Source organism: Dysidea avara, chromosome 3, assembly GCF_963678975.1.
Source record: "Dysidea avara chromosome 3, odDysAvar1.4, whole genome shotgun sequence".
Lineage (NCBI taxonomy): Eukaryota > Metazoa > Porifera > Demospongiae > Dictyoceratida > Dysideidae > Dysidea > Dysidea avara.
In genome coordinates this window covers 38,405,764-38,424,562 of record NC_089274.1, presented here as the reverse complement: position 1 = coordinate 38,424,562, position 18,799 = coordinate 38,405,764, and the positions used below count along the sequence as shown (strand labels likewise).

Here is an 18,799-nt window from a genome sequence, read left to right as displayed (position 1 = left end):
GCTGTGCATATTTGAATAGGTATTTGTTGAGAAGGAAACTATGAGCAATATTGTGCTGAAAATCATTGTTTTTGTGGTGCTGTCATCATGTTGGAATATACACTGTGGTATGTCTTGTATAGCACATACGTATGTATATATTATATGCTGCATATTATAAAGTGATGCTTTTAAATAATGTAAATCATATACTCTGATAAAAGCAGGTATATCCTAAGTATACTTGTAATAGCAGTACTGGATGCACTCAATTGAATGCAACTAAAATTTAATTCAAATGTAGATGCATGTATACAGGCATGTTTGTAGATATGGATCCATTTTTCTTACCAGCCATCTTAGAATTGGTTGGCATATTCTGGAACAATGACTAGTATCGGGTGGATCCAGGAGTTAGTAAGGGGAGGAACAAAAATAGGCTAAGTTGTAGGTGATTGGACTCTTGTTAGTTGCTGTATGCAAATAATCACCTCTTAGTATTGTCTCACTGTTGATTTTTGCAATTTTGGCCTTTGCATTGAAGTCTTAAAAGCTGTTTAAAAGGCTATGAATGTTTTAAACACCAGGAACATGGTTTTTAGAGGTGCTTAGTACACACAAAGATGTTGGGTAACAGTTTTACAGCTATATATTTTGACTTTGGTTTCTGGTGAATTTGCAATAATTGTAATGCATATTCTTCATTAGTTAAAGTAGATAGCAATGCAAAAGATTTTTTATCAATTATACAGATAGCTCACATGACACAGAATTAAATGGTGCTGGTGTAACTAATGAGCTAGAACATGCAGACTTTTAGGCAATACTGATATGTTGTTGCATGAATGTTTTGAAAGCAAGTACATATACCATACTGAGACTCCAGTTATTAGGCGCACATGGTTGTTATAAGTACATATAGGCTGTTAAGTGCATATGGTATAATTGTGCTGGACACTATAAGCACATATACTTGAAGTTGTTGCTGCAACCTTATGTAACATAGAATTGTTGTTTGAACAAAGTAGAAGTTTCACAGCACACTTGATGCCTTACCAGGCACATGTCTAGATTATTACTTAACAGTAAATTCAAATGGATCAATTTGACCTCCATGGGTAAATTTAAACTACAAAAAATTTGGTTAAAATGACTATCTAAAAGGTGGTTGTAACCGGCCGCGGGGTAGGCATTTGAACTAAATCAGTCAAAATAACTAGGGAAATCAATATAACTGTTCACTTAGGATGTTGAATTAACATATTTTGGTAATTTCAGTGTATATTGTCAAGTCTACTATAGTAAAGTTTAGATGACCAGCTACATAGTTAAATTTACATTGGTACACTGGTCATTATAACACATCCCACAATCAAAAGTGAACATGGAGAACATAGGTTTTATATACAATATGAAAACTTTATAAGATCAAAATTAATGAGCATGATTATTTCAACCACTTAGCTAGAGGTTGAAGAGACCATGGGACATCTGGGTAATATGACCATATCTTACAAATTTAAAATAAACAAGTACATCCTTGGGTCATTACTGCCAAAAAATTGAAAATCGGTCATTTGAATTGCAGGTAAAGCAACCCAAAAATTTGGGTCATTTGTATCAATTTGAATTTACAGTGTACTGCTTGTAATAACAACAGCTGCATTCAACTGCTCAGGATTGCTTTTACCATGACTGAAGCAAACTATTTGACTGAATGCTGGTATCCAAAAACCGTGGTGTGCACGAATAGTGCCTTCCTAGCAAAACACCTTACCATCTTATATAAGTGCATGTGTATGCATAGTAAATTTAATAATCCCTATAAGCGCATGCATCTAGTAACCATGCAGATTAAACAATACTGAACTTTGAAACAGTGAAACACAGAACAGAAATAGTTAGCTAAGCCTCAAGAAGATAAGAAAAGAAAGCCACTGTGTAAGGTACCAAATCATAGTAGAATTACTAGAATTACAATACTGTGCACTGAAGAAGAAATGAACAGAGCAATGAAAGGAGTATAATATAGTGTCAGCAAACACAGAATACAGCACTAGGTGGGCATTAAAGAACTGCATTGAATTGGCAGAGAACTGACATACACTAGTCCCTGGAGGTGTTTAATTTAGAATTAAAAACCTATTGTTATGATAATTCTACGTGAAACCCTGGGATCAAATAATAGCATATTGATATTGTAGAAGTTCCAGAAGTACTTGCACCATTAACATAGGACATGAACAAGTATCCTAGTTATCAAGGTGTTCACATTACAAGGTGTTCTTTTGATCAATAGAGTTCCACCATACTTATGTATTTCATGTACACAACTGAAATAGCATGGAAAGGAACTACGTATGTAAGTGCATTGTGGTAGAATTTGACTTAATAAAAAAGATAACTATTTCAAGAGAGCAAAACACAAACGTAAATCAGAAGCCAGGGACTAAAGGTTTGTAAAGGTGATGAACACCATAGGTACAACAAACACACCATGTTTCATCAAAATCCAAGAGATGATCCTAATTTCCTTGTTGATTTGACATGGAATTACCCTATTTGAAGTGCTTACGCTACTGTAAGAGGGAGTAGATACATGTATAGTTGCACTTATACGTAAAATGATTGCATGGTATGACCACTCCCTTAAATGATCTAAACACATTGCTACATCTCTTAATGATCTAGCTGCAATCACCTACACAGTTTTGCTGTCGAAAACAAGATATGGCAGCCATGCCTCTTAATCTACTGCATGGCTCACTTGAGATAGGCAGCAAGATTGAGATACGCTACCACACTTGTATAACGTAGCTATGCTATAACAAAAAGTTAACAAACTGGTGCAATTAAAAGCTACAAATTTAAAAATAAAGTATATAGGGTTCTAGTAAGATACGAAGTACTAAAACAAGATATATGACTGATGCTAGCTATTACAACATAGCTATATGTGGGAAAATCCCTACTTTGGCATTGAACAGATGGTGGTAGCATGCCAATATTATAGGGATTTTCACACATAGCTATGCTGTAATAGTTACCATCATTTATTCACTTCTTTTTATTGCTGGAACCCTACTTTATTTTTAATTGCATTAGTTATTATTATTATGGATCACTGATTCCAGCTATGTATAATTTCATGTACAACTGTTTTTATGCAGATGGGCAGAGTTGTGTTGATATTGTTAATGCTCAACAACAAGGATCTCATACATTGGATGATGGTAGACAAGTAATAGTTCCAATGACTGCTTTCTCCTGTAATGGTAGAATAACTGGTTATCTGATAAGTCTGGAGTTTGACAGTGGTGAGAGTGGTAATCCTACTATTCAAGTATTCCGTCCTACAAGCTCGTCATCATACATTGCGGTACATGAATACTTGTTGCAAGAAAATGACATAACTGACATGGGAACTTATCACTTGGCTAATGTATCTTTTACTGGAAATGACAGAATTGAGATTCAGCCAGGAGACATCATCGGGTATCATATCCCTTCTACCCCACGATATAATGTCTGGAATATTGAAACAGAAGGATATGCTTCTTATGTTTCTGGTAGATCTTCTCCAGATAGTGCAGTTACAATTTCTGGTACTGGTACTACAAACAGACAACCATTGATTCAACTGATATTTGGTAATGTTATTTGTGATGTCATGATAAGGATATCATGTTTCTAATAATGTGCCTTAATTAACAGAGTCTTACCACACTATGGTACTGTACTTATTATGGTTGTGACTGCATGTGCATGCATAGTTTTTAAGGGGAGTTTGCTTGAATATCTTATCTTGTAGACTAAACAAATTTATGAATCATTATTACTGAATAGTTACTAGCTTATGTACTTAAGCACACCAGTTTACATGCAAGTAATTGAAAAAAATAGAGCATTAATTATGTAGCTAACTTGAAACTATAGGCTGCATACAAGGTATGGCTTCAAAGGTAAGTATTTTCATGATGGCAAAATTTAGAACAAGTAATATTTTTCCATGAGTTGCTCTTGCACTTGCAAAGCCTGGTATACGTATGAAGAATATCTTTAAGTTGGGTGTGAAAAGATATGTCTGAGAAGGCAAACTATAAATGGTTTGATACAGTACTACCATACTGTCTGTATATGGTAGAGTGGCATAGCACCAAAAAATGAGCATTTGCAATCACCTATTGACTTCAAATAAAAGCCGAGTATTTCGTTTTAGCAACACCTTTAATTTGAAACTGTGCAAAATGATGCCTCAGGGAAGACAACGACAATGAATTTTCTAATACAAAAATGGCTGTAAAGGTCACCAAAGGTCAAATATGCAATGGCACTATGTCAAAAAAGAATGTCACAAGGAGTACAACTTATATTGAAGTTTCATAATTGTATTAAAAAGTGCACAACTATTGCACTGTGCCGCTCTACTATAGTAGAGATCATGAAGGCTTGTTTGTACCTTCCCTCAAAAAACATTGACCAGAAACCAACTTCACAATACCTTGAAGCAGTATTGGTTAGGTTTATGTAATCAAGTCCAAATCTGCCCCCAAAATACTTCCAATAGGTTGCTACGAAATTTTCATAAAAAATTATTTAGTGGAATTTTATACTGAAATGATTGACTGACCAACCGACCGACCGACCGACCGACCGTCCGACCGACCGACCGACCGACCGACCGACCATCCGACCGACCGACCGACCGACCGACCGACCGACTGACCGACCGACCGACCGACCGACTGATTACTTCACACCAGTGTAACTCAACAATGGCCAAGGCTATGGGCTTGATTTTTCACTATCAGACAATACTCTAGCCTGACAGGTGTCTTTAACATACCACTGTATGCAGTGGCGTAGCTATCCCTGAAGGATTGGTTGGATTTTAGGTGAAGACCAAAAAAAATAAAAAAATAAAAAGTCGACACCTTATTGCTAGGGGAAATTGTTTTAAGTCAAACCCTCTAAAGTTGACTTTTAGAGCAATTTAAACAGTTGATCATTCATTATCATACTAATAATGCTTGACTCTTGTATTAGGGTGACTGCTCTATTAGGGTATTTCGATCGCGCTTGAATAGTTTCTGCAAATTGAGTTGGTAGGGCACTAAAGTTGATTGATTGGGCCTGTGCCCTACCAGTCCCCACCTTAGCTACACTTCTGACTGTATGTACAGTGGACTTACCTTTGTCCTCCTTTGTGTTCTATGTCATTTTACAGACAGTGCAAGGTGTTGATTTGCAGTGACACACCCATGGTTTTATGTTGAAAATTATCTATAATTTTCACAACAGGCCCCTGCCAGTCAAAGTAAGCAGATTGGATTTAGCTTCATGTATCGTTTTCCTTGAGTAGGGCTGTGGAAAGGGCTGGATAAATAAAAAACTATGCAAAACGGCTACATTGCATATTAGTACTTAGTATGGGTGCGTGTTTGTTATACAATCAATCAGAAAATCATGATTCAATTCTTTCATTATAATCTCATGTATCCAATATAATGCCTTCCAGTGTAACTGCTATAGGAGTTCACACATGATGCAAACAACTTCACAAAACAATGTAAAGAAAAATTAGGAACTTTGCAAGCTAGTAGGGATCATTATATTAAACAAGAAGGTCACCAATGCGCAATGCCACTATTAAAATTTATTATCCTCTACATTATTGCAGCCATTTCTTAGCCGCCACCTTTTGATTTCACAACTTTTTTCACCCAGGGCTGCACCTTTTTATACAGCTTGGCTGTTTTTTTGTGTGTTGGATTTCACTTCTTTTTGTATTTTAAATATATACTCAAAGCCAACCATAAACTGGTTTTGAGGTTTGCTTTTACACAAATCATTGTTCTTATCTACAGATGAGATGATATTAGACAAACTAGTGCCCTATATATACTGATCCGATACCAAAGCCAATTTATAGTGCTATAATTTTGTGCTTGCTTGTTCATGGCTATATAAAGTTGTAATATCAAGACACACGGTAGTGTGTCGTGCGGCCCAAGGAGCCGGCGCGCCACACCCGTGAGTATATTGACAGGAAGAACGAAAACGTCATTTTCACACCTTTGTATCTCAGTGATCACTTATCCGATTGGAACCAAATTTGCTACACAGTTGCCCGCCAGCCAGGGGGTCTACATTCCAAATTTGAAGGAAATCGCTCCAGCCATTTCCGAGATACGAGCTGCCAAAGTTTCGTTTTTTTTTCTTCGTTTTTTTTTCTTCTTCTTCGTCTTTTCGCACACTTGCAAAAATTGCTATAACAAGCAAACGCGTACTCCGATCGCCATGAAAGTTGGCACACAGAAAGGGAGTCCAAAGGCGAATCCTAGCATCAAATTTGGTACAAATCCGATGAATGGTTCAGGAGTTATGACCGATTATTCACGTAAAACAAGATCGATTTGTTGTCACGCCTACAGGGTAAACCGCTTCATGGAATGAGTTGAAAATTGCTATGTAGATGGAATAACCATCGTAGGAGTGCCTTTTGGTGGTTTGAAAGGAATCGAGATAAAGACCATGGAGATATGACACAAAACCCAACCTGTGTCACAATTACGCGATCGATTTTTACGAATAAAAAAGTATTAGTTTTCACGCCTACTAGGCAAACCGCTTAGAGCAATGAGCTGAAAATCGGTGTATAGCTGGAATAATATTCATAGAAAGTCCTTGCAGTAGTACAGAAGGATCGGATTACAAACCACTGAGTTATGATTCTAAAGCCAACTACGTGTAGCAAATGCGAGATCGAGATACTCTAATAGAACAGTCACCCTAATAGAGCATTCGGCTAATTTATTTACTTCATTATAGAATTTTATTGCATCACAAGTTATTCTGTGGGGAGTTCAGCTGCAAACAGTTAATCTTATAGACAGTGCAGCAAGAAACAAGTCACCATGTGGAGAGTTAAGCAAATATATCACTATAGAGATTCAGAACATTACAAGTTACACTGAAGAAAGTTCAGCTATAAACAAGTCATGCACCCTGTAGAGAATTCAGCTACAATTAAGTCACTCTCTAGAGAATTCAGCTACACACAAGTCACTGTGGAGAGAGTTCAGCTACAAACAAATTACCCTGTAAAGAGATCAGCTACAAACAAATCACCTTATAGAGGGTTCAGCTACAAACAAATTACCTTGTAGAGAGATCAGCTACAAACAAATCAACCTGCAGAGAGATCAGCTACACACAAATCAACTTGTAGAGAGATCAGCTATAAAAAAAAATCACCCTGTAGAGACATCAGCTAGAAACTAGACACAATGTAAGGAGTTCAGCTACAAGCAATCACCCTGTAGAGAGTTCAGCTAAAACAAATCAACCTGCAGAGAGATCAGCTACAAACAAATCACCTTATATAGAGTTCAGCTACAAACAAATTACCCTGTAGAGAGATCAGCTAGAAACTAGACACAATGTAAGGAGTTCAACTACAAGCAAATCACCCTGTAGAGAGTTCAGCTAAAACAAATCAACCTGCAGAGAGATCAGCTACACACAAATCAACTTGTAGAGAGATCAGCTACAAACAAATCACCCTGTAGAGAGATCAGCTAGAAACTAGACACAATGTAAGGAGTTCAGCTACAAACAAACCAACCTGTAGAGCAATCAGCTAGAAACAAATCACCCTGTAGAGATATCAGCTAGAAACAAATCACCCTGAAGAGAGGTCAGCTACAAAGAATCATCTTGTAGAGAGATCAACTACAAAAAAACACTTTGCAGAGAGTTCAGCTACAAACAAATCAACCTTTAGAGCGATCAGCAACAAACAAATCAACCTGTAGAGAGATCATCTAGAAACAAATCAACCTGCAGAGTGATCAGCTACAAACAAATCAGCTTGTAGAGAGATCAGTTAGTAATACACACAAATCAACCTGTAGAGAGATAAGCTAGAAACAAATCACCATGTAGAGAGTTCAGCTAAAACAAATCAATCTGCAGAGAGATCAGCTACAAACAAATCACCTTATAGACAGTTCAGCTACAAACAAATTACACTGTAGAGAGATCGGCTACAAATTAATCAACCTGCAGAGAGATCAGCTACACACAAATCAACTTGTAGAGAGATCAGCTACAAACAAATCACCCTGTAGAGAGATCAGCTAGAAACTAGACACAATGCAAGGAGTTCAGCTACAAGCAAATCACCCTTTAGTGAGTTCAGCTACAAACAAATCAACCTGCAGTAAGATCATCCACAAAAACGCACCTTGTACAGAGTTCAGTTACAAACAAACTACCCTGTAGAGAGATCAGGTAAAAGAATTCACCTTGTAGAGAGTTCAGCAACAAAGAAACCACCATGTAGAGAGTTCAGCTGCAAAAAAATCACCCAGTAGAAAGATCAGCTAGAAGAAGTCACCTTGTAAAGAATTCAGCTACAAAGAAACCATCATGTACAGAATTCAGCTACAAAGAAACCACCATGTAGAGTGTTTAGCTGCAAAAAATCACCTGTAGAGAGTTCAGCTAGAAACAAATCACCCTGTAGAGAGATCAGCTAGAAGAGGTCACCTTGTAGAGAGTTCAGCTACAAAGAAACCACCACATAAAGAGTTCAGCTGCAAATAAATCACTTGTAGAGAGTTCAGCTACAAATAAATCCCCCTGTAGAGGGATCAGCTAGAAAAAGTCACCTTGTAGAGAGTTCAGCTACAAAGAAACCATCATGTAGAGAGTTCAGTTACAAACAAATCACCCTGTAGAGAGATCAGCTAGAAGAAGTTACCTTGTAGATAGTTCAACTACAAACAATTCACCCTGTAGAAAGATCAGCTAGAAGAATTCACCTTGTAGAGTGTTCAGTTACAAAGAAACCATCACGTAGAGAGTTCAACAGGTGATTTGTTTGCAGCTAAACTCTCTACATGGTGGTTTCTTTGTAGCTGAACTCTCTACAAGGTAACTTCTTCTCTACAGGGTGATTTGTTGCAGTTGAATTCTCTACAAGGTGAGGCTGAACTCTCTACATGGTGGTTTCTTTGTAGCTGAACTCTCTACAGAGTGATTTGTTTGCAGCTGGGAGAGATCAGCTGGACGAAGTCACCTTGTAGAGAGTTCAACTACAAAGAAACCATCATGTAGAGAGTTCAGCTGCAAACAAATCACCCTGTAGAGAGTTCAGCTACAAAAAAATCACCCTGTAGAGAGTTCAGCTAGACGAAGTCACCTTATAGAGAGTTCAGCTACAAAGAAACCATCATGTAGAGAGTTCAGCTACAAAGAAAGCACCATGTAGAGAGTTTAGCTGCAAACAAATCACCGTGTAGATAGACCAGCTAGAAGAGGTCACCTTGTAGAGAGTTCAGCTACAAAGAAACCATCATGTAGAGAGTTCAGCTGCAAACAAATCACCCTGTAGAGAGTTCAGCTACAAAAAAATCACCCTGTAGAGAGTTCAGCTAGACGAAGTCACCTTATAGAGAGTTCAGCTACAAAGAAACCATCATGTAGAGAGTTCAGCTGCAAACAAATCACCTGTAGAGAGTTCAGCTACAAACAAATCTCCCTGTAGAAAGGTCAGCTAGAAGAAGTCACCTTGTAGAGAGTTCAGCTACAAAGAACCATCATGTAGAGAGTTCAGCTGCAAACAAATCACCTGTATAGAGGTCAGCTACAAACAAATCTCCCTGTAGAGAGATCAGCTGGAAGAAGTTTCCTTGTAGAGAGTTCAGCTACAACAAATCACCCTGTAGAAAGATCAGGTAGAAGAAGTTACCTTGTGGAGAGTTCAGCTACAAAGAAACCATCATGTAGAGAGTTCAGCTTCAAACAAATCACCTGTAGAGAGTTCAGCTGCAAACAAATCACCTGTATAGAGTTCAGCTACAAACAAATCTCCCTGTAGAGAGATCAGCTAGAAGAAGTTTCCTTGTAGAGAGTTCAGCTACAACAAATCACCCTGTAGAAAGATCAGCTAGAGGAAGTTACCTTGTGGAGAGTTCAGCTACAAAGAAACCATCATGTAGAGAGTTCAGCTGCAAACAAATCACCTGTAGAGAGTTCAGCTACAAACAAATCTCTCTGTAGAGAGATCAGCTAGAAGAAGTTACCTTGTAGAGAGTTCAGCTACAAAGAAACCATCATGTAAAGAGTTCAGCTGCAAACAAATCACCTGTAGATAGTTCAGCTACAAACAAATCTCCCTGTAGAGAGATCAGCTAGAAGAAATTACCTTGTAGAGAGTTCAGTTACAAAGAAACCACCATGTAGAGAGTTCAGCTGCAAAGAAATCACCCTGTAGAAAATTCAGCCACAAACAAATTGCCCTGTAGAAAGATCAGTTAGAAGAAGTTACCTTGTAGCGAGTTCAGCTACAAAGAAACCATTATGTAAAGAGCTCAGCTGCAAATAAATCACCTGCACAGAATTCAGCTACAAATAAACCACCCTGTAGAGAGATCAGCTAGAAGAAGTTACTTGTATATTGCTCAGCTACAAACAATTCACCCTGTAGAGAGAGCAGCAAGAAGAAGTCACTTTGTAGAGTGTTCAGTTACAAAGAAACCACCATGGAGGTTTCTGTAATAAATATATGTATTATATATATAATTTGTACATTTACTGATGAAATCAGAAATATTTAAAGTACATCTGCTTCATCTTTTCTTCTTCCTGTGGAAAAGAAATAAGACAGGTTAAAAAAGTCCCAAAGCCGGCCTATGGCCGGCTTTGAGGTATACAAATACAAAAAGAAGTGAAATATAATCCAAAACAGCCAGCTGTAAAAAAACTGTGCGGCCCTCAAAAAGGCTATGGTGAAAAAAGATGTGAAATCCAAGGTGGCGGCCAAGAAATGGCTGTGATGGTAGGTTAATGGTAAAAATTTTAATAACGGCAATTTAGGTGAATTTTTTGCCAAGACCAAGCGGCACAAAAATTCACCTGAATTGTTGTTATTAAAATTTTTACCATTAACCTACCATCACAGCCATTTCTTGGCCGCCACCTTGGATTTCACATCTTTTTTCACCATAGCCTTTTTGAGGGCCGCACACTTTTTTTACAGCTGGCTGTTTTGGATTAGATAATAATAGTAGTTAATAGCAAGTACAACCATGCACACAGCAATTATCAGCTAAGGGCACATTTTGTGTATGTTTTCTCAGGACCCATATCAGTGATCAGTCTGGGAACTCCTGGCACTAAAAGGCTTCAGGTGGAGAGCTATGCATCATCACACAAACTTACCAGCTGGAAACTGCACCTTCTTCGCACAATGACCTGCCAGGTGAGGCTTTCTCCCATCCCATACATGAGTGAAGGTACCCTAGTTACGTGAGACTAAAGAAACAAAACTATCAAAGTGTTTTAACCAACACAAACTAACCTCCAGCGATTAGTAGCAACTTCCAATCATGCTGTTTATTAAGCAGGCGTAGCAACCACTCGTCTTCCAATTGAAATAGTCGCTGTCACCCACTTTCAAACACAAATGAACAGCAGTAGTTTGCTTGTCTAGTGGGCGTCATGTGCTAAATGTTTTGATTGGCGTTAAATACAATCGTCATACGTTTCTATCACCTCCACAAAAACAGCCACACATTATACGATTGTCTCTTCATACAACATGGATTCTATTTCCGGTGAGTGCAAAGCCTTAGGCCTTGTAGTTTTCTCAAACATTATTTATCATTTATTAATTAATTAATTAATTAATTTCTTCATTATTAATGATGTGATTTTAACCGCATTTCATATTATCTTTAGTACTTGGTTGTATAACTAGGACCGGGTCACATACAACCAAGTACATGTACAAACGGGACAAACTAACAACAGGGAAAGGCATATACTATGTATGTAGCTAACACACTGTGGTCAGGAGAATAAGCTACTCCCAGTGGTGCAATGTAAACACCAGTCATATAACAGTATTATGTAATTACATGGCACCAGCATGGTTTTCTAAGCTGGTAATTAACCATAAATGTGACTACTACAACAGAATTAAAAGTTAGAAGTAGACTACTATATTAGGGTAAGTGACTGCTCTATTAGAGTATATTCAATCTAAGCACGTCTGCAAGCAAGATGAACACGCACAACTTAGCTACTTTAGTGATTTAATTTCTTGTAGAACTATAAGGTAGCTAATCAAACACGGTAATTAAAAGTGTGTGTGCTAAAGTGACTGCTCTATTAGAGTATCTTGATTGTACAGTATTGTATAAGAGACTTATTTCCAGCCACTATCTTGCAAGTGCCATTTCTCTAACAGGCTGATGAAACCTACCATCAGTGGTATTTAATAAGTCGCTTGTAAACAACCATTTCTGATAAAATACGTGTGACCTGATTAATTAACATAACTCATTGTTCATCTGCTTTCCAACCCGTCATCTCTCTAGGATCCGTCATCTCTCTCTGATCAATGAGCAGCAAACATGTACCCACAGTGGAACACAGGTCACGTGCTAAGGTGTTTTGATCAGCATTAAATAGAATTGTCATAACGTTTGTATCACCTCCATGAAAACACCTGCCCATTATACGATTGTCTTTTCATACAACATGGATTCTATTTCCGGTGAGTGCGAAGCCTTAGGCCTTGTAGTTTTCTCAAGCATTGTTTATTCATTATTATTTATGATGTAATTTTAACCGCATTTCTTATTATTCTTAGTACTTGGTTGTATAATTATTATTACTGTGTAAAACCTCACAGGGAGTATAAACACACTAGTGCTAGTCATGACAAAACATGCTATGTCAATATAGCTGATCCTTAAAGTTAGGTTGTCTATCATAACTAGTGGCTCAGGTAGTTTATTGCACAGTTTGGTAGTGGAGGGTAGGAAGGAGTTGGCAAAAGTCTCAGTTCTGATGGAGGAATGGTGTAATGACAGGGTTGTCCTCGTGTAACTGTAGTCAGCAGCATCAAGTTTACAGTAGTTTCAACAAATTCTTTTTAATTTTGTAGAACAGAATTAGTTTCAGGTAATTTCGTCTACTGGCTAATGTGGGCCAAGATAGACGATTTATCATATTTGTGACACTGCTACATATATCGAGAATTATCGTTCATTACAAAGCATGCCATACTGTGCTGTATCTTCTCTATTTGATAGATTTGGCATTGTAGAAAGGGACACCACACTGGTGCAGCATATATGGCCTGACTAATGATTTATAGCAATTTGATTTAATGGCTTCTGGGAACTGGTATATATTTTTCTGTAGAAATGCTTTTGCAGAGTTAGCTTTGGAACAGATTTCATTGATATGATCTTTCCAAGTGAGATGTCTGTCAATAGTAATTCCCGGCTAATGAAACTTGTTGTAGCTGTTGGTCATAAATACTGTAACTGTGTTTAAAGAAAGTTCTCTTGTTCATTATTGTTAAGTGCACACATTTGGTAGGATTAAATTTTATTAACTATAAGTCAGCCCAATGTTCTAGTGTGTTGATGTCATTTTACAAGATGAGGCAGTTGTTTTTCGAATTGATAACTCTATATATTAGGTCATCGTCCGCATACAGTCTGATTGTACTATTTACAGAGGTAGTTATGTTATTGATGTATAGTAGAAATAGCTAGTACCGTCCCTTGCAAGACATCTGAAGTAACTGTATGTGGTCTGCTAGATAATATATATATATATATATATATGTAGTGTCTGTATTTATTTGCAATAGTGTTTTATAACAAGTAAATTCCTTCCCAAGTTAGGTATACATGATGTACTATTTGTCTATTAAGATTTTGCAGTGACTCTTCTATTAGAGTATCTTGATTTTTTTCATGCAAAATGTAATAATTTGCAGTTGCTCAATTTTTACAAAGCAAATCCAGCACCTTTTATGCTAGAATACACAATTTACAGCCTGTTGTCACAAGTTTTATTAGCATAGCACTTATTATGATGATTATGATGATGACGATTGGCGCGAGTAGGTCTTACTAGTAGAGCAACTCAGATATTATCAACCACCATGAGTTTTCGGACGTGATATTTCCTAGAAGAGCAATCATTTATGGCACTATTATGAAGGCCTATGACTATAACCTCCATGTATAAAATTTGAAAGGATTTAGTTGTATTGTGTGGCTGCAGTGATGTTCAAAAGCAACTGTCCAAAAAAATCAATACTCTGACAAAGTAATGTTCGTTCAGACTACTCCATCTCTACCCTTTCCATGCAACTTATATGCAATTGTGTGGTAGTGATTGGTAGAGCTATCCTTGAGCTATCCCGTGATATAAGCAAGTACAGTAGACTTTGTCTATGGCAAGTACAATAGACTTGGAGTTATTAGCGATTATTCACGAAAAATAACACCAATATGTTGTCACACTTACAGGGTAAACCGCGTATGGGAAGAAGCTGAAAATCAGTACATGGATAGGTTAACTATTGAACCTCAAACCTTTTGTAGTTTGAAAGAAATCCAGCTAAAGACCATAAAGATACAGTGAAACAATCAAGTGTGTAACAATTATGCAATCGAGATTAGCTATAATAAAAAACGAATACTTGCCATGTCTACCAAACAAACCACTCAGTGGAATGATTTGAAAATTGGTGTACAGATGGATTAATCACCTTAGAAAGGTCCTTCAATTGTTTAGAAGAATGAGATTTAAAGCCACAGAGTTATAACATGAAATCCAACTTGGTGTATATGGCAATGTGCTGGATTATCTCAAGCTCTATTCAAAATACTATGGGAAAGTGAAGATCCCTTTTACTGTCCCCATTGCCACCTGATCACACAGGATAAACAGCTGCAGGAGTTGAAGACTATGGTAGAGGACCTATCTAAGGAGGTGGTCTCACATTCAGCTATGTAACAAGTCACCCTGTAGAGAGTTCAGCTATAACAAGTCTCCTTGAACAGTTCAACTATGTATCAAGTCACCCTGCAGAGGGTTTAGCTACAAATAAGTCACCTTGTCGATAGTTCAGCTACATTACAAGTCACGTTGTAGAGAACTCAGCTCTGTAACAAGCCACCATGTAGCTAGAGTTCAGCCACGTAACAAGTGACCCTGTATAGAATTCAATAACATAATGTAGAGGAAACAAGTCAGAGTTCAGCTACATTACAAGTCACCCTGTAGATGTAACAAGTCACCCTGTAGAGAATTCAGCTATGTAACAAGTCATAACAGGTTTAGCCTTCTCACAGGTCCCTGTATCTCAAGATAAACATGAGTGACTGACTGTTCTATTGGAATAATATTATTATGCATGGCTGTTGTAAGATTAATACAGGGAGTCAGAAACATGTAACTAAAACTGAGTCTGTGAAATGCAAAAAAAGTCCCAGACCCATGCAGTAACAACTTGATCCCCAGCAACTTGCAATCTAGGCATGCTCCAAAGGAGCCACAACAGCTGGGATCTGGAACCTACTCTGCATTTAACTTGTATGTACATTGTTTTCTCACCAACAAGTGGGTGATGCTATCCTACATACTAGGGACTTGTGAGAAGGCTAAGCCTGTGAATGCAGAGAGCCAGAAATCATAGCTATGCTATAACAAAAAAGTAGCATACTTATAAAGAATAAAAATGAAGTAGAGATCCAAGCAATAAAAGTAGTGAAACAAGAGACATGAATGATGGTATTGCAATATAGTTATGTGTGAAAATTCCTACTTTGGTGTTGAACAAAAAACATGCTAATTTTCTCACATAGCTATGTTGGATTACCATCATCCATATTTCTTTTTCACTACTTTATACAACTTGGATACCTGATTCATTTTTAAACTGGCGTATGCCCACAGCTGGCCGAAGGCCGGCTATGGTCACGTACCTGGTTTGTTGAAATTTGGTTTGGCTAAAACCGAGTGTCTACGTGTCTGTGTGGAGGTATGTCTGTCCAACGCCCACGTAAGCAAACAGGCTTTGAGCTACAGAAAATAAACCTTCATTCAATGAATACAGGCTGTTTGTGTACTGTATTAAAGCTTAACTTTCTGTTTTCATCATGTTTACTTGAAGGGGGTGTGGTGGATAACTGAAACCAGGTGAAACAGTTTAGTAGGGGCTAGCCTACGTGTTGTAACATGATATGCATATAACAACTGAAAAATAATGTAACAGGCCTCATAAATTACCAGGAATGGTGTATCTTCTTGAGTTGAAAGGGAGCGTATCCCCTTTGTATGCAAACAAAAATTAGCAGTAGCCATGAGGCTTTGTGTTGAGAATTTGTGTGTAAAAACATGATAGACAAACTATAAACATACTTCTTTGCGTATTTTGTGATTTAAAGTGGTTTGCTTGAGTTACACTTCTTTAGCAATACCATAGATAATAGAGTAAAGGGATAGGAAACGCAATAACGTGACGTCACAAAATACGTACATTTCTATTGGAATTCCATGTAGTACGTCACGAACATACTCGTTACGCTTGCTGCGCTTGTATCAAAGAGAAACAAATTGTTGTAACGACAGAATTTTGTAACCAACGACTGTGAAACTTCGCTACAGTGAACTCAAGTAAGTAATCGAGGGAAATAGGATGGTACCGACCCTCAAGGAAGTTATACGCAAAATTAAAGGAGATTGAAAGTGAAAAAAACGGCCCAAAAATTACTTTAAACCACTTTACTTTCTTCGTAAATATATTCTATCCTTTTAACTGTGATAAACCTATTCCTTACCATTTAACAGAGGGAACCAGAGGAAATATCGGAGCAAAACAGGAACTGTTGCTTGAAGAAACGACTAAGTATCTTCCATTTTTAACCAAAAGTTTTAACCACCTTGCAGTACAACGCAACGCTAAAAGACTGTGTTGGTGACACGCCTAGCTTACCACAAGATTCGAAAGTGGAACCGGCTATAAAAGAAGCGGTATGGACGAGGCATGTAGGTACGATGAGCGAAAGTGTGACAGCGTGTAACAATCACGGTTAATGCGATACGCTTTGTTACAAAATCTACGGTCTGAATTCTCTCGCCAAAATCTCTCACATAGGCCTAAATACTTACTGTAGTCTGTTGGATTACTATTTACGCTGCTTAGAACACTAATTCTCACAAAACTGTCTTGTCCTTTCAAGTCACGCGTAACGGAAATCAAACCGGAAATTGCTTGCGTTTCCTATCCCTTTACTCTATTATCTATGGCAATACATAGCAATGTAATTGATGAATTACCAAGTAATTGGTGAATTACAAAATGCGTATGTTGAATTTTAATGTATTGTCTGTATTGCTACAAAAAGGGAGAGAAATAAATTAATAGCATGCTGTGGATTAATTTATAAAGAGAGTTAAATTCTTTACTGGGTGCCTGTTGTTTAGAAGTAGCACAGCATCAACTTGAATACACTTTTATTAATGGCTGGAACACAATGCTGTGGAGGCAAGATCAAGTAAAACATGAGAAACAAAATACATTATTTGTATATCAGTGAAACCATAGTAGAGTTTACTGAAGCTGTGTGGCAGTTCAGTAGGGTTATCACCTTTAACAGATAAACCAAAAATGTAGCAAAAACACTTTTCTCTACCAAACACCCAAAAATAAAAATAATGTTAGTAACCAAAGTGTAGTGTGTTATAATCCACGCAAAAGCAGCTAAGCTGTATAAAAAAGGTGCAGCCTTCAAAAAACCTGGGTGAATAAAGTTGTGAAGTCAAAGGTGGCGGCCAAGAAATGGCTACAATGGTGTGAATGATGATAAATTTAAATATCTGAGGTCCAAATTTAATGCCTACTTTAGTTATGCATGTTCATTGCTAATTATCAATATGGGCTAAGATATCTTTAAGTGATGACCCCCTTGTTAAGATAATGATCCCTGATTAACTCACAGTGGTAATTACTGCTATGATCAACCCACTTAATTGGCCTTCTCTTGATTCACTATATCGAGCTAATTATGTTTTACAAAATAATTAATGATCTCATTGTTGTCCCATCTATATCATTAACTCCAATGTCCAGGGGTCACTCTCAACGTTTTAGAGCACCACATGCCAGGATTAACACTTATCTTCTCTCTTTCTTGCCTTCAACTATTAAATTATGGAACAATTTCTCTGATTTTAAAGAATTATTGTATAGTCACTTGTAGATTTAGCATTAAGTAACCACTTTGTATCTGTGTGTCATGCTCTGTATAGTTTCTACACAGTAATACATAAATAAATAAATACTAGCTTGTGCAATTCCAAAATATTTTCTTACACTTGTATGTACCTAATAGAAATTTGATATAATGTATGTAGATTGAAATCACACTACTATTTAAATAACATACGTAGGTTTGACCTGGTCATATAATTGGCCTTAGTTAAGATTTCTACTATACTGTTTCGTCAAGAGTTAATAATAGTGGAGGGCCTCCAGTGTTATTAACTGTTGGTTTTGTTCATTCATTTATTCATTATTCATCCATTCATTGTTTTATGATGTAATAATCTCTTAGTTATATAATTAACATGATTGTGATTAGAAACAAAAAGGCTATAGTCCTGATCTGTATGTTGTTAAAATAGTTGTAAGTTATAGTTCTATCACAGGAGGAGTAGAATACCTTAATTATGGACACTAGTCTGAGGAGAAGCAGAGGGGAGGGGTGTCAATAACTAAGATATTCTATGATTGCTTCAGAGACAAATTAATCTAATCCAAAACAGCCAAGCTGTAAAAAAGTGTGCGGCCCTCAAAAAGGCTATGGTGAAAAAAGATGTGAAATCCAAGGTGGCGGCCAAGAAATGGCTGTGATGGTAGATTAATGGTAAAAATTTTAATAATGACAATTCAGGTAAATTTTTGTGCCGCTTGGTCGCTTGGTCTTGGCACAAAATT

General features: G+C 37.2%; 1 protein-coding gene across 1 annotated transcript in view; it reads left to right on the top strand.

Moving 5' to 3' along the window:
- The first annotated feature begins 2,709 nt into the window (after positions 1 to 2,709).
- Positions 2,710 to 18,799, top strand: part of LOC136248501 (CUB and sushi domain-containing protein 3-like) — an 84,875-nt gene continuing 68,785 nt past the window's right edge. Inside the window, exons 1-2 of the mRNA XM_066040278.1 lie at positions 2,710 to 2,785; positions 3,150 to 3,629. Of these exons, the coding sequence (XP_065896350.1) occupies positions 2,710 to 2,785; positions 3,150 to 3,629 (556 nt within the window). The remainder of the gene's footprint in view (positions 2,786 to 3,149; positions 3,630 to 18,799) is intronic.